At 44.8% G+C, this 25935-nt stretch overlaps 1 protein-coding gene across 1 annotated transcript in view; it reads left to right on the forward strand.

The window, feature by feature from the left end:
• Positions 1-1489: 1489 nt before the first annotated feature.
• Positions 1490-25935, forward strand: part of LOC116903850 (serine/threonine-protein kinase Sgk3) — a 62693-nt gene continuing 38247 nt past the window's right edge. The window contains exons 1-3 of the mRNA XM_032906585.1: positions 1490-1584; positions 19527-19746; positions 23038-23121. Of these exons, the coding sequence (XP_032762476.1) occupies positions 19651-19746; positions 23038-23121 (180 nt within the window). The 5' untranslated portion in view covers positions 1490-1584; positions 19527-19650. The remainder of the gene's footprint in view (positions 1585-19526; positions 19747-23037; positions 23122-25935) is intronic.

The following is a 25935-nucleotide window of genomic DNA, read 5'->3' on the forward strand; positions in this document are numbered from 1 at the left end:
GGAAAACAAAACAAAAACAAACAAACAAACAAAACAACTCAAGCACTCTTGCTTTCTTTTACCCACATACCTAATCCCAAACCATGAAGTGACACTGTGGACACAAAAAGAGAATTACATTTGGGAGGGGGCCCCTGTGCTCTTCTTGCTTGTATGAGGCTCCAGGTTGAATCCCCAGTGCTGAAAAATAAAAGCGACTTACAGATCTTAATGAGTTGTTCTAGAATTAAGCCAGTTTCTCCACAAAAGAAAGGGGGTGCTCATTCCAGTGAGCCAAGCAGAAGACCCTGGCTTTATAGACCGAGCAGAGTGGAAGAAAGGAAGTCACAGAAAAACGGGGACTCCTTATTTGTAGATTTGCTTTCCTCGTGTGGTGGGGAGAGAGAAACCGGATAATAGAAAAGTAACCGCTTTGGTTAACTGCTGATTACCTAAGATTGTTTTAAAAATAACAGCTAAAGGTTTAAATGATGGGAGGATTATTGGGCTATTCAGGATATTTCTGTATTTTTCATTCTCCTGTCCAACAAAGTGATATAATTTTAGCCCCATGGTACTAAATTGAATACAATTTGATTTTTAGTCCAGACTGCTGTTGCCTGGTACAGGTTTTATTTAACTCTGCCAAACTTGGCCTGGGTGTGACAGCTCTGCTCTCCTGAAATGTGGCTGAGAGAGGAGATGGTTATAACTCAAACTGGGGGTGAGAATTCTTACCTGTGGTCAGTGCCCATAATTCCTTTCTTCCCTCTCTTCCTCATTCCCACCTTTACTTTTTAACCCCCTTGCTCTCCAGGGTCTCAAGTAGTCCAGGGTGATCTTGACCTAGCTATGTAGCAGAGGATGACGTGAACCTGTTGTCTGCCTCTCTCGTGCCCACTTTACCTATCCACCAGCATTTATCTATCCGTCTGTCTGTCCGTCTATTGGCAGGGACACATGTAGTCCAGTTTGGCCTCACTGTGTAGCCCAACCTGCCTTGGCCTCTCAAGTGCTGATTGCAGACGGACTGCGGACACCATTCCCTTCTTATCATTTTTAAAAGCAATCAGGAGGGGCTGAGATAGGGGTTAGTACCGGAATTGTTTTCTTTGCCCCTCTGAATAGTATTCCTAGAGACTCTTTGCACGTGGAACACTGTATCCGTGTGTGACTCCTACTTTGCTGAGGTAGCAGAATGTGCCTTGTCAAACCTCACCTTAGCTGGACCCGGGAGAGAGAGCTTAGCTTGTCTTTGCCATCCCCAGCCTTTTTCTTTACTTTCTTCTTTTCCCTCTTCCTGTGTCCTCCCCCACATTCCCAGGTTCAACCCCCACTCAGGCTTTATTTACTTAGGACCTCCCGGGATGCGGTCTGCGGAAACCTTTGTCAGGCGCCAGGTGAGGGGGGTTGGGGGGGGATAGGGGGGAGGACGACGACGAGGACAGGCGGTTGGGGTTGGGCACGGATGTGGGCCGGACGCCGATGTGGGCGGGGCGCCCGCCGGCAGGCGCCCTGGGGGCAGGTGGAGAGGCCCGCTGGGATCGGGTGGCGCCGAAGAGTGGCGCTTCCAGCTTGCCACGCGCAAGGGTAGGGTCCCGGAAGGTAAGTGTGCACACCTCGGAGCGCCGTGGGAACAGGGTGGGCACTCGCGGGACCTGATGCAGACCACTCACCGGTCCGGCTGGAGCTGCGGTGCTGGCCGAGGCACTCGCTCGCTCGGGAGGGAGGAGGCTTGAGTGGCTCCGCATGCGCACCCTTCACAGCCCTTGGAAACCTCAGGTAGTGTGCAGCTTTTATGTTCCTTTAAAATACATGGGTGGTACTTGGTTCTGGACGTAGACTTTGGGTTGCCTGCTGGGACGGAAAGGTGCGACTAGTAGGGACTGTTAGGAGGACGCCAGGGTTCCAGGAGGGAGCATGACTTGGAGATTAGCGGACAGGTTTCTAAGTTGGAATGCCTGAGCCCTTGGTGTACTTATTAACCGAAAAACTTGAGCGGTTTCTCGGCTCCATGCGCCATGGTTTTCACGTATGTAAAGCTGTGGTGCTGGTTCTTGTAATCTGACGGGATTGTTGTAAAGATTGGGTTAATACCTAGTGCCTGGCAACGAACGTTGGTTATTTTCGCTCTGCATTCTGATGAGCATGAATCTCTTAAGGTTGTCATTTCTGGAATCCAGTCTCTTAGAGCTGTTGTCTGAAATGCTTGGGTGATGCCTTTGAGACTGCGAATTGAGTCCTAAATTGAGTCCTCTAGTACTAAGGGTGCTCTGAGCTGACCACTTTATTTCAAACCAGTTCCTCCCTAAATGCTACAAACATCTTTTTCTTCTCATGGTGCTTGGGCTGGAAACGCCCATCCACCCCCAGCACATGCTCTGCCCATGAATTACACCCCTGAACTCATAAACCTTAGTTTTGAAGACTATTCTAAAGAAAGGGTGGAAGAAGATACTTTTTAGGGTGAGTGTAACCTCATTTTGAGAGTCGGGGTTGATTTCTTTAAAAGCAGTTCTTTTGATGGAAAACTTGGCTTTCCGGAGTGAGTGCTTATTTTATACTATATTATTGCTAAAGTGCATAAACTAGCCTTCAGACGTCATATGAGCATGGCTTGCCACACAGAAACAGGTTCGGAAGAGACATGGAAGCCGGATGTGGTTATAAGCCTATGCTTTTAACTTCTGCACTCAGGAGCCAGAGGCAGGAGGATTGCTGAAAGTCCAAGGCCAGACTGGGCTTAATAGATACATGAAAGCTAGACCTTGTCTCAAAAATTGTTAAGTGAACAAATAAATAAATAAAACAAATCTGAAAAGCCAGTCCTGCTGGTCTTTACAGATGAGGATGTGTCTAAAGACCCAGAACCAATAAATGGCAGAGCCACTAACTCAGCTCTGCTCATCAACAAATTTTAAAAGCAAAGGAATATGGGAGTCAGTGTTTTTATTTTTGACAGTTTTACGGTGCTGAGAGTTTCTTCACTCGGCAGCATCCTGCTTGGTAATTTAATTGCATGATTCATAATCATTCTTCAGCACCTTTGATTTAAATCACAAGTCTGGAAGTTGCTGCATCAACTATTGCTTTGAGAACAAGATGATTGTCTTGAACTTTGTACAAACACGTTCCAACAGCGCTTTGCTTTTGTTTTTCAAAATGCAGCTCGTTTCTCTGTGTGCAGAAGGCATGAACAACATAATTACACTGACCTCGCACAGTTTGTTATCACCGCGTTACTGGTGAAGCTTTCTCCATTGGGTAGTACTGTACATATGGTCAGGAAGCGATACCCAGAGCGCTAGCCTGAAATGTGAATGGAGAGGTGAGGTGGCGACACAGCTGGTAACTTCAAAAGCCCTTCCCAGTCAAATTATTTAGAGATAGCTGGTGTGTAAGTTGCTGACTTCCTGGCTCTGTGTTGCTCACTCCCTCACCTCTGGGTATTTGTTCAGTTGTTTCCTTCTTACTTAAGCTTGCACACAACCCCATACTTCCTATAATATGTCCTCCGTTGGTATAATCACTCTTCTGCTTTCCGCCACCAGCGGGTAAGTTCCATGTGGCTAAGGGTGCTTCCACCTGTGTTCCCTGCTAAATCCCTAGTATCTGGAAACAGTACTTGGCCCAGGAAGATACTGGCTGTGTAGCTTTGCACAGATATGAGCAGCCCAGCTAACAATTAATTAAGCTAATGCACTTACACGTTGCCTTACTTGCCTGGTTCCTCTGCTTTCAGTTCTTTCTCCCTCTTGCCCAGGAAGGAATAAGACCTTGAGTCTGAGTTTAAGTCCCCCATACTTTGCACTCTACAGGCCAGTAGCTAAGTTTTTTTCATCAATTTTTTCCCCCAAACAAGCCACCCTGGTCCTTGTGAAGCCCTCTTCCTCTGGCCCTTCTAATGCACCTACAGCCCTTAAGTTTCCTTTGAAGGCTTTCACATCTGCAGAGAAGCGGGCATTCATCTTCCTCTACATGGTGGTCTTTGCAGCCTGTATCTCCTGCAGATGAAAACAGTGATCCCAACTTAGGCTTTCAAATATGAAATAAAGTAGGGTTCCAGTGGCTATGCAAAAACCCTTAAATTGGTGTCGATTCCTTCGTGACAGTCCTGTTCTTATTAATGACTGCTTTCTCCAGTTGAGCAGGCGTTTTTGACGAACTGACCTACTAGCTCTTCACTTGTGCTGAAGATCTCTGCTACAGAATAAGAATGTTTATCCTGCACCCCTACCACATCCCCCTCATGCCACGGCACCCCAGATGCTGGATGAGTTTAGTTGGGAGTTGCCTTGTCCTTTCTCAGAGTTCTGGTGCTAGCTTTCTCAGAAATTGATCAGTCTTCCTTGACTTGTGATTCTATTTATCTGTCGCTGCATCTGAAGAGAAGGACGTGGACTACCCATACAGAAGTTCCATATTATATGTCTTTACCTTTTTCCAGTTACCTTTAGAGGGTGCACGAGACCCACGTATCCGCTTTTTAAGTCAGTGTGAACTCAAGTTCTAATAGACCTTCAGCTCGTTAAAGACGGGGCTTCACAGCTTGATCTGAGAGTAGGGAAAGGGTAGGGGAATTCAGTTGGAAGTAAAAAGTTGAAAACTTCGAGCCTAGGTCTTTAAGGGACCAGGTGTAGATTGGGCTGGATACTTGATGTGTAACAGACAGCCAAATGACTGTAACAGTGTGCAATGCCGACACTTGGGAAGGTGTCAGGACCAGACAGTGCTAGAGCAATGTCTGCAGCTTTGGGTCTCCTTGTGGAGCATTATTTCTAAACGGTTTTGTTTTTATATCTCCAGGCACACACAGTCCTCCTGCTTCTCCGCTTTGTTTTCTGAGCTGGAGAGGACTGAACATTCTCTTCTTCTGTTTGGCTCTGACTTCACATAATGTAATTTCTCTCTGTGTCTGTCTGTCTCCTCCCCACCCTCAAACACGGTCTCTCAGTGTAGTCTCGGCTGGCCTTGACGTTACAGTCCTGCTTCATCCTCTTCGAGTGCTGCGATTACAGGCACACCACGTCTGGCCTCGTCTGTAATCTTAAAATACGTTCATACCTCTTTCTTCCTTTGCTTTCTTGTACGTGTGGAAAAGATACATCTCAGAGTTTTTACTTCATGGGAGGTATTGATGAAGCTTGCTCTTTTTGTTTGACAGAACATTTGGTTTAACACAGTTTTTTATAATTGCATTAAAAATGTCTCTACACATATTCAACTGAGGCATGGTTTTTTTTTCTTGTGATGCTTTCAGATATGAACTTGATTGTGACTTTATTCAAGAAACTGAGATAAGAAGCTCTAAAGTTTGAGGCCAGCCTGAGTAAGGCCCTATCTCTCTTTTTCTCCCCCCCCCCTTTTTTTTTTTTACAGAATATCAAACATTTCTGCCATTCATTGTTTATCTGTTTTTCTGTTGCATCCCAAACTGAACTGTTTTTTTCTCCTGTGTTGGGGTATACATCATCCTAACTTTGTTCTTGTGTTTAAATATGTAGCCAGACATAGTTCTGAGTTTCTTCAACCATTTCTAGAATGAAGCTTGTAGTCACTAAAACAAAAAGACTTCCAGGGGCAGCTGTATATAAAGGTCATGATTTTAGACCTTTTACAACTTTTAAGTTAAAATTTTATGTGCTGCTTTTGCTAGTAGTTTAGTTAGTAGTTCAGGTCTAGAATCCTGTGCTATAATTTCATTAAGTATTATAATTTAGATACGTAATTGGTTATAATTAGTGTGCTTTAGGGAATATCTTCAAATGTGATAACTTTCAGGAGAAATTTTGAAAGCAAATACTTGGTTTTGGAGTAAAATTCCCCTTATGTACCACATAAGCACCTGTGTTTATCCAAACACTCCTTGTGTTTGAGGTGCCTTTGTTAAGAATGTTACAAATAACAGCAGAGGTGCAGACGAGTGAGACCTCCCCAGCACACGGGAGTCACCATGCATGTAAATCTGTGCTTCAAGGGAGGGTTTATTAAGACACCACAGCCTAGTGGCGTGTATAATGAAGGGGACAATGGAGTGACTAGGGGAGAGTGATGGTCGGGAAGACTGAGGAAGCAGTTACAAGGCTCTGGTTACTAGATGGGCTGGGACGCCTGAGCATACCTCAGGTTTAGCCACTAGCTATGAGGGAGGAGAGCCGTAGAGGCAGGATTAGAGTGGAAGCATGGGTAGCAGGTTGAAGTCGCCACTAGTAATTGTTGGATTTCTGTGGTTTATGTAGGGTGTGTGCACCTGTGCGCCTACTCTCTGAAATCTTCCAGTCTGCAGTCACTAACCAGGCCTCCCACTCTGCCAATGGTTGGGCTCTGACCGCCAGGTGTGCCCTTAAAGTTCTTCTGTGTGTGTTCACCTCGGCCTGCAAGATGTGCTCAGGACGAGCATCTGAACAGAAAGGCATGGAAGAACAGTGCATGCCCACTGAAACTGAGACCCCGAGACGTAGTGACCTTTGGGAGGCTCAGAAGGACAGGGCCCAGCCTTGCCTGTGACAGTTATCCTGTGGGTTCTGAATCAAGTGGGGGATGCGTACTATGGAGAACTTTAGAACCTTCCTCCTTTATCTGGCAGTTCTGGTTTTAGTAAGGAATACAAAGGGCCCTTAGTGGCTGCTTTGCCTCCTCACTCATTTCCCCTCCCTACCTGTCCTTAGTAAAATAGTTTCAGGGAGTAGGCAGGCTCACATGGCTTCCGCTGAGGCTCTTGGACCACTCTCAAATTGATAGGTGCAGACTTCTCAATGTTAGTCCCAACTGTTATCACTTCTCATTATCAAAAATCAGGATGAATAAAGGTGCCTGTAAGAAAATAGTAACAAGTTTAGGAAAAACTGGGACAGCTCTGTGATTACAGGACAGGGCAAAATCAAAGAGGGGGGAACAGACACTGGGGAAGGATACTGTTAGCAGGGAAAACAGGAAAGGTTGTAACTGATTCATCCTGTGACCTCCGGGAAAAGGGAGAAGGCTACTATGTATCTTTCATCAGGATCCTGTTAGGTTTGGGCCAACATAGTTTACAGATGAGACAAAGACTCCCTTTGTTTCTGTAGAAACATTTCGGTTTGTTTGGAGCCAGCGTCTGCAGAGGTGGAAGTAAGTAAGTGCAGGATTATATGCTTCTTCGGTAGACTTCAAGACACGGAACTCCAGTTGGTTCAGGGTTAGAATTTCCTGGAAAGGTGCTTTAAATGTGACTTATAAAAGCCACTCATCTTGTTTCCTACTCCCCTCCCTTGCCAATTTTCTAGGTAAATTAGGATATGGTTGTATTTTTTTAGGTCTCTCACTCTACCGGTGTCCAGTTTGAGCTTCCTAGTTAGACAGTCTTCCTAGTAGGTGCCAGGGTTTTCCATTTGTTCCTAACCCGTCCACATACCCCTCATTAGTACCATCTCCCAGCATAGGTTCCCTTACCAGTTGATGGATCTGTCTGAATGACCTGAAGTGGATAGTTTACATTTCAGGTTTCTCTCTTGGTATACATTGTATGAATATGGACACATTTTCATTTTGTGTTCCTCTTTTTGGATCATCCAGATATACTTTTTTTGTTTGTTTGTTTGTTCTTTTTTTCGGAGCTGGGATCGAACCCAGGGCCTTGCGCTTCCTAGGCAAGCGCTCTACCACTGAGCTAAACCCCAACCCCCAGATATACTTTTAAAATCCCAAACTCCACCTTTCTCTTTGTACCTTTGTGCCCTAGCAGCCTCTGATCTTTTATGGTCCTGCAGCTCTGCCTTGACTCTTAAGTTCAGTGAGATGAGATCTCACAGAATGGAGCCTTTCAGCTCGCTTCTCTTAGCGCGCTGTGTGTTTAAGGTCGTTGCCACGTCTCTTTTTGACTTAAGAGCTTGTTCTTTTATCACTAACGAGTATTCCATTGTCTGTATGTATCACACTTTGTTAATCTGTTCACCCACCTAAGGATACCACCCACCGAAGGATATCTTGCTTGCCTCTAAGCTCGGGCAGTTGTGAATAAAGCTATTTTGATATCCCTGTACTGGGGGTTTTTTGTATGGTTGTACATTTTAACTTCTTTAGGTTTTGATTTTTAATTCATTTTATTTGTTCTCTTGTTGGCAGCTGTCACCTGCCTGGTGGTTCTGTCCCAATCTCTCTGTCCCTCAGGTCCTTGTCTACCATTTTCATTCAGTTCTGCAGGAGCCTCTGCTGGTGACCTTTCTCTTGGTCATGGAGCCAACTCTAGCCTGCCCTGAAGGCATAGGCGCTGTACTTTGTAAGGAGTAGCTCTTGTGCAGGACCAGCTTTCGCCATAGGGAGAAAGCTCTTTCTGCTCAGTCAGCTTGACTGTGCCACCCATTTGGGGACTTCCAGCTTCCTGGACTTTGTGAGAAGGGCTGCCAGAGCTCTGACAAACGACTGCTGGCTTATGTCTTTTACAGTAACTTCAGGCATTGTGCAGCCGCCATGCTGCCAGCGAGGGAAAGGGGCTTGGCTTTTATCAGTCTCACTATTAGAGATTTATTTCTCTGTGTGTGTGGTGTCTGTGCACATGTGTGTGCAGCATGTACGGAGGCCAGAAATGGATTTCAGATCTCCTGGAACGGAAGTCGTGGGCAGTTATTAGCAGCCCAGCATAGGCGCTAGAAACTGAACTCAGGTCCTCTACAACAGCAAGTGTTCTATGGGATAGGGGGTTTCCAGAGGGGAAACCTGGAAAGGGGATAACATTTGAAATGCAAATAAATAAAATGTCCAATTAAAAAAAGAGCAAGTGTTCTAAACTACCATGGTTTAGTTTTGTAAGACTCCGGTAGAGTGTCTTCCAAAGTGACTTTACTGTCTTCCTGTTCCTGATGCTCCTTCCTCAGAGCATTTGATGGTCTGAGTTTTCTGGCTGTTGGCCATTCTAATAGATGTGTATATCTTCCTTACCTCTTCTCTCTTCTGCTCCTCTCCCCCCTCTTCCTCGCCCCTGTAGTAGGGACTGAGTGCAGGGCCTTGAGTGTGGTAGGTAAACTTCACCCAGTAGCATCCCTAGAATCTCGTTTTAATTTACGTCATACGTCATGAAGAGCTTCCTTTCATGTGCTTACTTGCCACCTGTACATTTTCTTTTAAATTATCTTTGTCTGTGTGTCTTGGTGGGGGAGCAGTTGTGTGCCACTCTGTACCTGTGGGGGTCTGAGGACAGTTTGTATGTGACCCACCATATGGGTCCCAGAAATGGAATCCTGAGACTCGGCAGCAAGTCTTGCTGGCCAATGGGAACCTTATGTGATGAGATCGGATGTTAGGGTCTTTGGCCAGTTTTTAAATTGTGTTTTTTAAGAAAGTCCTTTGTAGGCACTCTGTGAATATGTTAGGTCGACCTTCACGGAGAGCTTTTGCAGACGCTTTCTTCCGGGCTGCGGCTTACCTTCTCCGTGTCTTCAGAATCATTGGATGCTGCTGTGGTGTTTTATCTACAGAGTCCTCACTGTATCAGAGCCCATGCAGGTTTCTAGGTTATCTTCCAGGACTTTTCTACCTTTGCATTGTATGTCCATGGGGTTTCTTTTGTAGCACCCTGGGCCTTTTAGCTCCTACCTTTGGGTATCGTGGCTCTCAGATACCAGTTCCCGGTTCTGCCTTAATAGGACTCCTCTTGAGAGCCTCTGTCTCTGTCTCTCCGCTTCATGAAGAATCTATACTGACAGTTCTTGAGTACGTCTGCTCTCTAATACGGTATGGTTTGCTAGGCAGTACCAAGTCCGTCTTTAAGGTTCATGACAAATTAGGCTTTAAAAGGCAGCGAGGGTGGGGCGGGCTTTTCTCCAGCCCACCCTAGCCTCAATGACCTTGAACTCCTCATCTTCCTACCTCTGCCACTTGAGGGCTGGAATTACAGGAGTGCAGCACCTTGCCCAGTTTAGTAGTGGCAGGGACTGAACCCAAGGCTCTCCCACTGAGCTGCATCCCCCAAACTGTCCCTACCCTCTTAGAGGTAAAAGTAATAATCTTTAGATCTTACCTCAAACAAAACAGAGAGGACCAGCACAGTCATAAGTGTATGATAGACAGAACATGGAGACAGTGCTAAAAAGGAAATGCCTTAAAACCGTTTAATTTAAAAGAATGTGTAGTAGTAATTAATAATCAGTTTAAGAAGAGACCAAGCACGCTTCTCCCGCCTCTCCGTCCTCTCTGTCCCTGGCAGTCTCTCCATGACTAGCCCATCGGTGACCATCCATCTAGTTCCCTAGGCAGGTGGCTGCCATGCCAGTCCCATACAGATACTGCCTATCTCGAGGCCCTCTGACTGTGGACTCTGTTCATATTCCCAGCAACCCAGTAAAATCAAACCTCTAGAGGCTTGTAATTTATCCATCGGATTTATATCAGTAAATTCTCACTCCACAAAACGTCCACTCAATAAAGTCAGAGCCAATTGACATAAACTGCTCACCTAGATGAGACAAATTGTCCTAGTTATCCATCCCTTATAAAATATTCATAGTTACCTGTGGCTAATTAAAGCCACACGGGGGTGGGAGGGTCATCCTTCTCTTCTTCTCTTCTTTCTTTTCCACTTTTCCAAGCCTCTGCCGGCACGTTTCTTTTTCACCGCCCAGCCTTGCCTATCTCCTGCCTGCCCTCACCTGCGTGTAGACATCAATTCACATGGACATCCATACATTTGAGCAGTATTTAGATGAACAAAATCTTAACTTGGAAATTACACTTTTTTTCTTGTTTTTCGTTTGTTTGTTTGTTTGTGGTTTTTGTTTTTGTTTTTGTTTTTGTTTTTTCGAGACACAGTTTCTCCTGTAGCCCTGTTACTGAACTCACTCTAGAGACCAGGCTGGTTTCAAACTCAGAGACAGGTCTGCCTGCCTCTACCTCCCTAGTGCTAGGATTAAAGTCGTGCACCACCACCGCCTGGCAAGAAGTTGAACATTTTCCTACTGTAGTGTCTTACCCATATGTACACAATAAATATTAAAAGTCTTTAAAATAAATAAAATTTAAAAAGATAAGCTACCTCTCTTATTGAAAATATCTTTTTGCTTTACCCTACTCTTTACGATCCTTAATGATTTTATTGAGACTATCATGCGTACGTAGTGTATTTCGATTATCTACGTATCCTTTTCCCTTCCAACTTTCCCCAGGACTCCTCCGAACACATCCCTCTTCTAACTTCATGGATTTGTTTTAGTGCTACCTAATATATACACGAATGTGTGGCTGTCCGTACTGCAGGGGGCCATATTACCAAAGGAAAATGGTTGTCTCCTAACAGCCATCAGCTGCCAATAGGTCCTGAGCTGTGGGTGGGGCCTCATGAGCTCCTCCCACATCCATGCTGAAGTGTTGACTGGCTTGGTCTTGTTCAGAACTCCTCCCACATCCATGCTGAAGTGTTGACTGGCTTGGTCTTGTTCAGAACTCCTCCCACATCCATGCTGAAGTGTTGACTGGCTTCATCTTCCTCAGGCCTTATGCATGTAACTAGGGCTGCTGTGGGCTCATGACATCACATCCAGAAGACAGCATTTCATAGCTTTCCTCCAGCTCCCAATTCTTTTATTCTTTCCCCTCTTCTTTTGTGATGTTCTTTGAGTATTTTGGTGGGTTGATCTGGATGTCCTATTTAGGGCTGATCATTCAACAGTCCGTATCGAACCTTGACGAACTGTGAGAGTCTGCATTAACTGCTGCCCTCTGAACATGGGAGCTTCTCTGACCAAGACTGACAGCAAACATCTGTGAGCCTACATGGGAATATTTAGAAAGCGTTTTGATAACAGCCCACTTAACGAAACAACAGTAGTTTCTCCCCGAGGGTCTAAGCCAGGGGCTTTTGACCAGCACGAATTTCTGAAAGATATATTCTTGGTGGCATCCTGGCTCTTGGTCATCTCTGTGGTGAGGCCAGCACGCAGCGTGTTCTGTACAAAGCTCTTGGTATATTGGCGTGTTTGGCATGTTTTCAGAGCGGGAAGGCAGGAGTCTTGACACTGCTTCCTGATCTCTGTCCCTCCCGGAGGCAGAATCAGAAATGGCCTTTTTTGTTAAGGTTTGCCTTCTAGATGCCCGGGACTCATCTCAGCTCTGAGTCTCTGAAGATGATGTGGAAGAGGCTGAGTACAAAGGGGCCTGAGGAACTGAGATGTGGTAGGTGCTCTGTACTCTTAGATTGGGGGCTGTGACCCATAACTGTGATTAAAGCCTAGCTTGCTTTTTTCTCCATCTATAAAATGGGCACAATGATATTTGCCTCAGAAATGGCCGTGAGGACTGAGAACAGTTCCTATGTTAGTGCCCAGTAAGCACCAGTTTCTTTATGTGAGTGTGCACATGCCTGTGGAGGCTAGAGGCTAGGTTGAGAGCCTTCTTCAGTCCTTTCCCACCGTGTTTACTGAGGTAAGGTCTCACTCCTGACTTGCTTGGGGATTAGATCTGGCGTCAGATCTCTGTCCCTGGAACACTGGAATTACAGTCAGATCACCACTCCCTCCTTCATTTGAATAGTGCCGGGGACTCCCCTCAGGTCCTCACACTTAAGGGCATTGTCCACAGGTCGTTCTGCAGCCCCCAACACTGTCTCATGACCTCGGCACTGACACCGGATCAGATCATTTTTTTGCTGTGGGGTGGTCATGCTCAGTGTCATTCCTGATCCCCTCACGTGCAGACCACTAGAAGTGTCTTCAGCTGCGATGTACTAGTGGCCAGCGCCATGTTTCGCTGCTGTGTTGGCTGTGCTCCCTCAGACCTGGCTGGTCTCTGACCGTTCTTTCCTGACCCGTTTCTTGGTGTCTTGTTGATGGGTGGATAGTAAGCCTACGTGTCCTGCTGTGAATGGCATCTAATGATTTGGTCACAGTGTAGCCATGTCTTATATGCCAGGGCAGGCCAGCTGCCCCCAAGAATAACTGCAAATGGTCCTCTGTCCTGCTGGTGGAGTGCAGACACATCCTTTCCTGTTCTTGATAATACTATTTTTTGAAAAACTAACACCGTTGAACTTCCCCAAAACTTCGCACTTAGCCCCGCAGGACCAGAATAGCCTTTTCTGTTCTCCTTCCACTCCCCCACCCCTCCTTTTTTTGGGGGGGTTTTTGTTTGTTTTTTTGGACAGACCTCTTCATTTTGCTGTTTAGTGTGTGATCAGAGAACACTTTTGATTGCCTGGCTTTTATAGAATAAATAATTCAGTTTCTAGTAAAAATTAATGTTACTTTTTCCTAATTCTGTTTTTGACTACTTAAATGTGCGTTCATGAAAGACGGGCATGGTGGCTCCTGGGGGCCCAACTACTTAGGAGGCTGAGGTAGGCAGGACCACTTAAGCCCAGGAGTTCAAGACCAGTCTGGGCATCATAACAAAACCCTATGTCAAATCAAAAAAGTTAATAAGACTTGGCAAGTCTTCTCCATTTGTTCCTGAGGATCCTGTAGAGAGTATCTATACAGAGTGGAGTCTACCACTTACCCTGCGCATAAACTTGGGCCCTCCAGACCTGCCCGAAATCATTTTTGCCTTTATTATACCAAGTGGAATGCTGTTGTACATACATAGTGGTTTGGTGACTTAAATGGTGCCCTGTCCATTTCCTGTTCCTGTTTTCAGTCTCTTGGATGCACACAGAGAACTGTCCAATCTCTTCCCAGATGGAGTACCAAAAACGGGAACCAAATGGGCAGGAGCTGCGGCAAATGCTAAGGGGCAGTAGATGTCACTCTTGACGCTTGTCAGGGACACCTCAAACCTCCCTGCGTCATTTCTGTCTCTGTGGAGAGTGACCAGGCAGAGGCTCAGGGGTTAGGCAGCTTTCATCTTTAAGCACCTTTTTATAGACTAGGTGTCGATAAAACCTGGCAGCCTTTCCGGGTTCCTCAGAAAGTGGGTCAGAACAAGCACATCCAGACATGAAGCCTGGGTTGTTTTGCTCTTGTCTCAGTGGAGGCAATGTCGTCTCTCACCTGAGACAGGACATCCTGTCTGAGCAGCGAAGCCCTAGGGAACGATCTGCATAGCAGATCCCCGAGCCTCTGTGGCATTTTCCTCCCATCCCCTGTTTCTGTGGCTTGCACAGGTGTCCAGAGTGTTTGTTGTTTCTTGTTCACTGGGGACAATTAATCTAGTGTCGTCAATGTGGTGGATCAGTGGTGGCCTATGGAGTCAACATGATCGTGGTCCCTAATGCTTTGACTATTTTATACCGTTCCTCACATTGTGGTGACCCTCAACCGTAAAGTTATTTCTTTTTTTTTTTTTTTTTTTTTTTTTTTTTTTTTCCGGAGCTGGGGACCGAACCCAGGGCCTTGCGCTTCCTAGGTAAGCGCTCTACCACTGAGCTAAATCCCCAGCCCCCGTAAAGTTATTTCTGTTGCTACTTCATAACTGTAATTTTGCTACTGTTATGAATCTGATGGTGTAGACATCTAATATGCAGGATATCTGATACATGACCTCTGTGAAGAGCTGGTCAACCCGAGAGGTTGCGACTCACAGGTTGAGAACCACTGTTATGAGTCTAGACCATACTTTGACAGCAGTGCACACGTCAGCCCTCTGGTATGACAGTGTTCAGTAGGTACAGCTATTTCTGTCATGTGATAGCATCTCCTTGTCTTTCACTGCTGATAGAAGAGGCAGTTATCAGGTCATAAGCTGTATACTTGCCGTCAGAGATTATCCTAACAGTCTCCGACCTAACATACCTCATCTGGGATTGCATCTGGGATTAGCACCACCACCTGGTTAGAGGTCGGCACTCCATACGCATGCCCCACGATGTTTTTGGCTCTTGCCCAGCTAGGCAGGCAGTTTAAGTGGAGATATGATAGGATCCACCAGCTTTTTGGTAGTGATACGGTTTCTGAGCTCACAAGGGAGAGTGGTTTTTGTTATTGAGAGTAGAGTGGTTGGTTAGAAGGGCTGTCAGCCAGGAACCAAGTGGACAATAGCTGTTGACAAACTGAGTAACTCTTTTGATGCTTGTCAGAGGTTTCTACAAGGCTCTTTTCTTCCGCAATAGCTTTTTTGGCAAGACAAGGATCCATTGTGGCAATTTGGCAAGCTACTCATATGTAAGTTTCAGCAAAACTCTAGGACAAGGGAAACAAACAGACACAAGATAAATCTATTTCCATTGGACGCACCAAGATTCTATAGCGAACGTTATCTCTTACACCATCTTTAGGAGTCCTGCTCTGAGTAGTAGAATACATTTTGTGTCCACCAAAATCGGTGTCTGTTCAGAGATGGTCTCCAATAACCTTTGGAAGGGTTTCATAGTTCCCCTTCTACAGAGGATATCCACTCTGAGGTGACCGTAGTTAACTCTTGGGAAAGAATTGAAGAAAAATCAACAGTATGTGCGCTTGGCCTTGTAATGGGTCATGATAATTCTAAGTTGAATTCAGTGTGTTCTCTGTTACCTTGAACTTCTTCGTAAGCTCAGTTGGGTTATGGGATGATAATAAAAAAAGTGAGACCGTAACTGAGGGGAATTGGTGTCTCCTTTGGAAACAACTTGAAAGGGTCACATGGAGCTTGGGGATGGGATGGGGAGGCATTGGAAGTCTGGGTGTCCCCAGAGGAGCTCAGGCAGCTTCACTGAGCTGGGTAAAGTTCAGTCGAGTGGAAGTGGGGGCCGTCATTCTGAGCCTCGCTCTGCTTCCCCACCATCCGGGATCTGCTTCCCGACAAGCGGCCTCGTGTAGCATGGAGGACTGCGTGGCTGCATGTTTCATTGCTCCTCACCGTTCACCGTTAAGTTCTGGCCTGACTCTCCCTCCTGTCTGCAGGCAGCTGTAAGAAAAGAAAGACACAAAGCAGCCACATTCTACTAGTCATCTGCTTGGTGCACACCTCCGAGGACACCTGGAAGTAACGCCAGGCCTGTCACAATCACTCCGCCATCTGTCTGTGCCCATCGGGTGACACCTTGCATGCCACTGTACCATCCTCTCCCTCCATAGAACGGCTCTCCCTTATTAATATATGTCCTGTTTTTATATCTTTTTCCCTTTCTAAAAGTAGATTTCTTTCTCATACAGTATATTACAGTTTCCCCCCCTCTACTCCTCCTAGTCCCTCCCCACCTCCTCCCATCCAGATCCACTCCCTTTCTGTCTCTGACTGGAAAGAACAGGCTTCTAAGAGATAACAACAAAACACAACACAACAAAACATAACAAGAGAAAGCAGAAATCGTCACGTGGAACTTGGACAAGGTAGACTAACAGAAGGAGTCTCAAGGGAAGGCACAGGAATCAGAGCCACACTAGTTCCCACATCCAGGAGTCCCACTTAACATAAGAGTGAAAGCTCTAACACACACAGAGGACCTGGTGCAGGCCCTGCAGGCTGTGCTTGCTGCCTCAGTGACCGTGGGTTCATGGGAGCTTTGCTCAGTTGATTTGGCTGTGTTTGTTCTCCTGACGTCATCCTCCCTATAGCTCTTTCTCTCTTTCTGCCTCTTCCATGGGGTTTCCTGAGCTCTGAGGGGAGGGATTTGATGGAGAAATCCCATTTAGAGTTGTGTGTTCTAAGGTCTTGGTCTCTTGGTGTCTGCATGTCTGTCTCTGCGCCCCCCCCCCCACCCCCCATATCTGGCCGTGAGTCTATGCGTTTGTTTCTATCTGCTGTAACAGACACATATCTATGAATGCAGTAGAATGTCATTTTATCACTACTTTTGGGGTGGGGGCTCTGGCTTATCCAGTCACTCAGACCGTGTTGGGTACGGGTTCTATCCCATGGTTTAAGCCGTAAGTTAGAGCAGACATTGGTTGGTTACCCCTGTACACTAGCTTTGTGCCACCATTGCCCTAGCATACTTTGCCAGCAGGACAGATTCTTAGATGAAAGTTTTTGGGGCTTGGTTGGCGTTTACTTTTCTCTTTTGGTTGCCTGTAGAGTATGTTTCCATACCAAAGACGCCAGAACCTTGGGAGAAGGTTCTGGGTAGGCACCCGTCAGCCTGGCAGTGGTCATGAGCTGTGCAGGTGTTGTCTAAAGCAGTGGGTTCCTGCAGTCCGTTAGGGAAGAACGGTTTGGTGATTTCCATGGGACCTCTCGGCCAACACCTGAATTGGATGTAACCCTGTACTGGTACTGGAAGCTTTGTTCAGTGGCAGCAGATGGCCAGTTAAGACCGTGTTTCCCTCATTATTTGGAGACTTCATTAGGATCCTCTTCATATATTTCATTTTAGGACATTTCCACTGAACGGGGTTTTTATTTCATTCCTCAAATTCCCCTCAATAGTAGCTGTCTCTCCTTGGATTCCCTCATTACCTCCCTCCCCCCCCCCCCCGACTTGATTCTCCTGTTCCCATCTGCCGCACTCCACACCCAGTCCACTCATAAAATCTATTCCATTCCCCCTAGCCCCTTCTACCCTCTCTCAGACTGCAGATTACAGTTTATCAGTTATGTAATGGCTAATATAATCATACATACCATATTTATCTTTCTGAGTTTGGGTTACCTCACTCAGGATGATTTTTTCCTAGTTTCAACCATTTGCCTGCAAATTTCATGGTGCCATTTTTAACAGCTGAGTAATATTCCACTGTGTAAATGTACCACATTTTCTTTATCTATTCTTCATTTGGGGCACATCTAGGTTGTTACAACTTCCGGCTATTAAATGAGCAGCAATGACCGTGGTTGCATAAGTATCTTATTGTATGGTGAATGGTCCTTGGGGTATATGCTCAGAAGTAGTTATAGCTGCGTCTTGAGGTAGATTGATTTTTTCCCCCCTAAGGAGCTGCCATTTTACAAGTTTGCAGTCCCACCAGTAAAGGATGTGTTCTCCTTGCACCACATCCTTGCCAGCATGAACTGTCACCTGCGTTACAGAGTCTAGCCATTTTTCCAGTTGTAAAATGGAATCGCAAAGTAGCTTTGACTCCTGTTTCCCTGATGGCTAGGACACTGAACATTTTTTAAAAAGTGTCTCTCAGTCATTTGCATTTCTTTTATTGAGAATTTCTATTTAGATCTCTACCCCATTTTTTAAATTGTGTTATTTAATTTTTTATATCTATTTTCTTAAGTTCTTTATATATTTTAGATATTAGTCCTCTATCAGATGTGGAGTTGGTAAAAATCCTTTTCCCATTCTGTAGACTGCTGCTTTGTCCAAACAATGATGTCCTTTGCCTTACAGATGCTTTTCTGTTTCATGAGGTCTCATTTGTTAATTTTCTATATTAGTGCCTGCACTAAAGACAGCTCAGGAAGTTGTCTCCTTTGCTAATGAGTTCAAAGCTGTTCCCCACTTTCTATTCTATCGGGTTCAAGGTATCTTGTCTAGGTTGTGGTCTTTTTGATCCATTTGGAGTTCTATGCATGGTAGGAAACATGGATCTGTTTGTGTTCTTCTACACGCAGACTGACAGTTTGACTAGCACCATTTGTTGAGGATCCTAGGTTGTTTGTTTCCCCCAGTGTTCGCTTCTTGGTTCTTTATCAAAGATCATGTGTCTGGATTTATGTTTGGGTCTTCAGTTCAGTTCTATTGATCAACACGTCTTTTTGTGCCTATTGATGGCTGTTTTTGTTACTGTGGCTCTGCAGCACAACTTGATATCTGGAATGGTGACACCTCCTGCAGCTCTTTTATTGCCTAGGATTGTTTTAGCTTCCTGGGCTTTTTGTGTCCAATGAAGCTGAGATTGGTTCTTTCAAGATCTGCAAAGAATTGTGTTGGAATTTCAATGGGGATTGCATTGGATCTGTAGATTGATTTTGGTAGGATGGTCATTTTTACTATGTTAATTCCACCTATTTATGAGCATGGGAGATTTTCCAACCTTCTTTCTTCAAAGATGTGAAGTTTTTATTATATAAGTCTTATTATATAAGACTTGCTTGGTTAGAGTTACCCTAACATATTTTATTTATTCAAGGTTATGGTAAAATGATTTCTTGTTCAGTCTGTTTATCATTTGTTGTATATACTGATTTTTATAAATTATTTTTGTATCCAGCTATTTTGCTGAAATGTTTATCTGCTGTAGAATTTCCTTGGTGGGAATTTGTAGGGTATGCAAATGAGAAGACGTTGACTTCTTTCCTTCCTATGTGTATCCCCTTGATCTCCTTCAGTGGTCTTACTGCTCTGTCTAATACTAAGTGCTATTCTCAATAGTGTGGAGAGCTGAGAGGGCAACCTTACCTTGTTTCTGACTTTAGTGGAATCACTTTGAGTTCCTCTATTTAATTTGATGCTGGCTATCAGCTTGCTACATGTAGCCTTTATTATGTTTAGGTGTGTCCCTTATATCTGTCACTCCAAGGCTTTTATCATGAAGGACGGTTGGACTTTGTCAAAGATCTTTTCTGTATCTAATGAGACGGTTGGGTTGGTTTTTTTCTTTCAGTTTGTTCTTAGGGTAGATTACATTTCTTCATTTTTATCCTCATTTTCATATATTGAACCATTCCCTATGTCTCTGGGATGAAGCCTTCACACACAGTCCCCTTCAAAGGCCAGATGACACACCAGACGCTCTGAAATTGGTTTTCTAATCATGTTTTTTTTCCTGTCCTTTCAGGTTCCATGATGGAGTTTGAACATTACCTCAAGAGGTTTCATATTTTGGATTAGTTAATCATATTTACCTTCTGCTGAGACCTTGGAAACTTCAGACTCAATTTCTGTGTCCTTCAAGACATTAAATGCAGAGAGACTGTATCATGGACTACAAGGAGAGCTGCCCAAGTGTGAGCATTCCCAGCTCTGACGAACACAGAGAGAAAAAGAAGAGGTTCACGGTAAGTGTGTGGTAGGAGAGTTAGGACAGCCAATGTCGACACTTCCCCTCCCCCACACCTCTGCCCCCCCCCATGCCTGCATTCTTTCCTAACCAGGAATCCCCCCTCCTCTCCACAGGTTCAGGTTTTTCTTCTCTTGAATGAGCTACCCTCCCAAAACCTTCTTTAGAACAGGTAGTGGTGGTGCATATCTCTAATCCCAGCACTGTAGATAGAGGAAGGCGGGTCTCTGAGTTCAAGGCCAGCCTTGTCTACAGAGAAAGTTCCAACACAGCCAGGGCTACACAGAGAAACCCTGCCTCAAAGAGAGAGAGGGGGGGGGAGGGGGAGGGGGGGAGGGGGAGAAGAGGAGAAAAAATAATAAGAAAGTGAAGCTTCCTTTGGCTGCTGTAACAGTAATTGTTCTCTTTAGTGCAGATTTTTGCCTGATTGCCTATCTCTTTGGAGAATTGTATGAAACTCACAAGTCCTCTTGTCAGATACATGTGTGTAGACAGTGTGCCTTTGCAATGTTAGCTTTGTACAACTGTCAAGCGTTGTAGACTCCAAGGTCCCTGAGCCCATGTTAAAAACTACTGTCCTGAAATTTCCACAGTGCCTCGTGGCATTTATTACTTTCCACCTCATTTTTACAATGTTTCCCCACTTTACCTCTTTTTCTACCTTAAAGGTAAACAAAGGCATCTCTGACTTTGGTGCCACAGTATTTGCTTTATAAACAGTAGGTACGACGAGCGTGTTCTAGTTATGTTATCAGTGTCTGGGAAACAAGCGCTTTAACAATATCTATCTGAATGTGTATGCGTTCTTACTATACGTGTGCATGTGCGGGCCATAGAGGACAAAGTCATCAGGTACTCTTGGGTGTCATTTGTCACTCTATGCCAATTCCTTTGAGGAATTGGGGAATCAGGGTCTTTTCTTGCATCTGGGGTTCGTGTTTCCTTTATTACTAAAAACCAAAAAGCCAAAAGCAACCCTCCTATGTCTGCCTTCCCTCAGAGTTTGGATTACAGATGTGTGCAGAACACACAGCCTGTTCTGTTGTTGTCCATACTCTGCCTTCGTGATTGCACAGGCAGTGTCGTAGCTGGCCGTGTCCTTGCTGGGCTGACTTGGGACTGTCTTCTGTGGGTGAGAGCAGGTTCTAGTAGAGCACTTGACTGGTGCAGTGCCTTCCCTCTCGGCATTGCCCATCAGCCCCCTTTGGACCACCACGGGAGTAGACCACTGAGTCCTTGCTGTGATAAGTGACTTTCAGCTGGAATTCATGCTGACCTGGGAGCTGAGAAGAGCTGAAATATTAAGCTAAACACCCCAGACACTGTATTCCGCCTTATTAGCTTGCAGAAGCAACTGCAAATGGTAGCTCGCTCTCAGGGTCCGAGATGTGGAACCAGGAAGCAGTTCACCTGCCCTGTTCTCTGTTCCTAAACAAACGCCTCCCTGCATTGATACAGAGGTTGGAGTGTGGACCTGGCTGTTTATCTCTCCCCAGCCTCTTAGGTGCAGAACTGTGTATGTTTGCAGTGTGTGCGCGCGCGTGCGTGCGAATGTGTGTTGTAACAATATCTTAAATGGTACATACTTGTTAATACATTTGTGTAACCAAAATTTCTAGCAGCAGCACCTTGAAGGTTGGCAAAGGCTGTTTGTTACAGCTTGGATAAAATAGTGGAGAGTACGCAACTTTTCTTTCCTTTACTCCTTTTTCTTACCTTTGGGCTGTTCTGTGCTTCAGGAACTTCGACTCCCACCAAGTTTGGCAGACATTCCTACAGTACGGATAGTAGGTTAGGTGTCCTTTCGTCTTTTCAGGGAGAGATACATTCTGTGAAAGAGTAGGGGAAGCCTGACAGGACCTGCACCCTGACCTTCTCAAGCTATGTCCTGGTGTTTCAGAGACCCTACAAAAGGCATCTTGTTCATAGACTTCCTTCAAATGCCCAGGTGTGTGTGTGTGTGTGTGTGTGTGTGTGTGTGTGTGTGTGTGTGTGTGTGTCTGTGTGTGTGTCTGTGTGTCTGTGTGTCTGTGTCTGTGTGTCTGTGTGTGTCTGTGTGTGTGGTGTTTGCTCCAGAGACCCCCATGTCCTGGAACCTAGACTTGGCTGCTGCCTTGGCTGTAACCCGGAGAGCCCGTCTCCCTGTTCTGTATCCTCATCAGAAAATCAGTACAAGGGATTTAAGATGCCCGCAGTCATGTAGACCTGGTTTTGTCCTTTTGCGTCCAGGCTGCTTCCCTGACTCCTGATGAGGAGACTCCGCTGTCCACTCTTGGTCACGTCACTGGCCTGTGACTAAGTCTCCTCATTTCTGGCACATATTAATAGCTTTATACAGCGAGGAATGTCCATGAATGTTCTCTGAAAAGAAACATTTCGGGGCATCTAAAGTGTATTTGACAACATGAACTAATAGTCGACGTGGATCAGCCCTCTGACTGTTCAACAACGGCTTGAATCTTGAGCACTGTTATCTTTCATCTGAGGGACACGTCCATTGCCAAGAGTCTGATAGCAGTGGCTTTGCCTCAACTGCAGTGAGATTTCATCGCTTCTCTCAAAGAAGGCTTTAATGTGGCTGAGGGCCCCATCCGTTTATACCGTCTATTACAAAATATCAGAGCCTCGTCTTCCTCATGGTGTTATCTAGAGTGAACTTGTAGATTTCAGTTACTTTCCTTTTGTGGGAAAGGATAGTTTGTACGCACGTGTGTGTGTGTCTGAGACGAACCTGCTTTTCTCCCAACACTAAGAGAATGTGAGCAAACATCCCCTAAAGCAGCTCTTATCTAGTTATCATTATAAACATTAAGTAAATCAGCTTTTTGACTGACATAGTGGGAGGCTATAATTCTGCTCATTCATAGGACTATTGATTATAATTAAATGAGGTTGTATGTGAAGACATTAGACACAATTGTAGAATGGCATTAGAAGAATGAAAGGATACCATTACTATTTGAAAGGTACTAGGAAGAAAAGCAGTCGCTCAGTGTTAACTGTGGCCAGGGATCACTTCTGAAAGTGCTTTAGAACTTCAAGGCATAGCTAGCTGATGAGTAAGAAAATGGCGTCACTTTATTCTACAGTGTTTTGCTCTTGGGAAAGAAAAGATGAGGCAAGAATGGCCGAGTGTTAGCAGTCGGTAGTTCTGACAGTTTTGTTTGTTTCATTCGATACGCATTTTTATCTTGGAGAATCACATAAACAGTTAGCAGATTTTGTGTATGGTTCCTTTGCAGTTGAAGTGCGTTAAACTATGTCTTTTTTTATTTATTTTTTTCCACAGGTTTATAAAGTTCTGGTCTCTGTGGGAAGAAGCGAATGGTTCGTCTTCAGGAGATACGCAGAGTTTGACAAACTTTACAATTCTGTAAGAGACTACATCATTTCTGTCTAAAGCTTATTTGGATGAGTCAATCCGTTCATGTTTCCAAGCAGAAAAGGGGTTGACTCTTCGGAAGCAGCTTGACTTAGCCTTTATGTGAATGTGGAAAGACAGACAGTTCCAAGTGAAGAAGGAGGGTGAGAGACGAGACCGAGAGTCAAGGACAATTCAGTGTCAGATGGCGTTAGATACAAATCCCTTGTGCCAAATAAGCATAGTATCCATCAAGGCCGTTCTGGTTAAAATCTTCAGCTCTCAGCCTTAGCTCTGAAAGTGTCAGCTGCACACTCCTCTTGTGCATCATTGTTAGACGTGATCAGTTCCGGCTTTCAGATACCAACACAGCCGAACCGAGTTGGAAATCCGAGCGACCATTGGCTGTCTAAGGGACTGAAGCCATTTTATTCCTAATCCAGCTAGTAAGTAGTTCACAGTCTAGTGCCCATAGTTGCACATAGTTTTTAACATCTGCAGTGAGGTGATCGTGATCTTTGAGAGGCATCAGGCCAGATTCTGCCAGCTGCTGATGTAGGTGGAAGACAGTTAGAAAGTTTGTCTTAGAAAGTTTGATGGCGGCCAGACAGTGCTCTCGCAGAGCCTGGATTAGAGCATCTCTGTGTCCTAAGCTTAGATTCAGTTATGTTGTTAAACAACAAAGAAAAAAAATCAATCTTGGCCGCCACCCCCAGTGCATTTAATGAGTAGATTGTGGTGCGTCTCTAGAAAGTTGGTTTTATATTTAGAAAGGTAGAGTTTCATTTCTTAACCCTGTCTCCTGGTTTTAAAATTACGTAAATCTCGAGGCTGGAAAGATAGCCCTTGCTGTCTTGTAAGACGGTTCACAATCATCTGGGAGCCCCAGGTCAGTGTTTTTTCAGCATCCTGTCTGGCCTTCGGGGGCATCGACACACACAATGCATATACAGACACATCCACATTAACATTAGTACAGTTTAAAAAATACATACATCTGCAAGCTATCATTCATAAGAGTTTTCAAAAACATACCGAGTCATAGTTATCTCAGCTGAGAGATAAACTGTTTCCCAAGTGGGGTGGAGTGAGTCATAGGATCTCGTGGGTTTTTAGGTCATAAAAGTTAGACTTCTGGTTCATCTTACTTACCATTTCTCTGTATCTGCCCGAAGCAGCGCTCAAATGATACACTATTATTGAAAGGGACTTACAACTAACAACGTTCTGGTTTGGAATGACATTTACTTGTCCTGATGGAAATTACTAAGTATTCTAGAAGATCTGGATAGTAGGGGAACTTAAAGTAGATTAAATGTAAGCTACTGCCTGTAGTGTTACTACTCAGGGTAATGTTCTCTGTTGCCCTCTGTTCTTTATGGTACATGAAAGCTTATGTAAGAGAATTTCCTATATATTGTTTTACATACTGCTTCACAGAGGGCGTCAAGGCAGTGACTGGAAGTCAAAGTACTGTTTTAGAAGAAAATAGTAACTAAGTAATGCTGTGGTTGGCCTTGGTAACCTTTCTAGTAGGGTTTTTTTTTTTGTTTGTTTGTTTTTTTGTTTTGTTTTGTTTTGTTTTCAGAGCTGGGGACTGAACCCAGGGCCTTGCGCTTACTAGGCAAGAGCTCTACCGCTGAGCTAAATCCCCAACCCTTCTTTCTAGTAGGTTTAAAAAATATATTTCTTTTGGGAGCTGGTGAAAGTTGGCCAGCTGTTCTTCTCACAGCCCGGGGTGCAATCTCTCCCCTCTCAGAGCCCCTAGCACCATCTCTCTCCTCTCACAGCCCGTGGTGCCATCTCTCCACATTTCTCTCACGTTTTCCCATCTTTTTATTTGCTGATTTTGTTTTTTTTATAAATGTCTTAAATATAAATGTTTCAGATTCTGCCTCTTGTCACCACAAAACCAGTATCAGTTATATCATTTAAAACTACAAAAATCAGCCTGAACCCGATCTCCAGCTCCCTGAGTTTGAAAACTCAAATTACTTTCCTCCGTTGAGAATAAAAGACAAAAAGTAAGAATTTCAATTTGTGGATATTTTTATTGTCAGCTTAACCGTGTTTTTAAAGAACGGTTGGTATGTTTTAACTTTCATTAATGCAAATTGTCCTTAGTCTGTTAAGATTGGCAGTAACTCTATTAATTCCACAAGAAAATAATGAAATATTGCTGACATAGTGGCGCACACCTTTAATCCCAGCACCCAGAATGCAGAGGCAGGCAGATCTCTGAGTTCGAGACCAGTGTTGTCTACAGAACAAATTCCAGGGCAGCCAGAGCAATACAGAGAAACCCTGTCTCAAGGGGAAGGAAATAATGAAATACCATCGCTGTCTTCGATTACTGCCACAGTGCTACTTGCTTTACGTCACACATGAACCAGCCTGTTGTAATTTCCACACAAATCCTGACCTGCCATTTCATCTGTAAATATTTTAATACACTTTTATCTAAAAGGCGATTGTTAAAGCACAGAATCGTCGTCGCATCTGAAGATTCAGACCGCGATGCCCCGAGCCTGAATGTTTATGTGGCCGTGGATAAGGCTCCGAGTGTCCGTACAGTGTGGGCTTGCCGTGGGCTCTCATTTGCTCATCCGCCTTTAAGTCAGGGATTTGCTGACCGCTTGCCCACAGCAGTGCAGTGAGTCTTCCATTTGTGTCTCTGGTGGTTGCCAGCCAGACCTGTCATTTCTGAATGGGTGGATTTTCACGTACAGCCAGCTTACAACTTGACTGTCTGTCGTTTAACTTCTTTCTACATTGTGTGCTCAGGTAGTGAATGGTTCCTCAATAAAAGTCAGTTTTTCCTCAAAC

Source organism: Rattus rattus, chromosome 1 (assembly GCF_011064425.1).
Source record: "Rattus rattus isolate New Zealand chromosome 1, Rrattus_CSIRO_v1, whole genome shotgun sequence".
Lineage (NCBI taxonomy): Eukaryota > Metazoa > Chordata > Mammalia > Rodentia > Muridae > Rattus > Rattus rattus.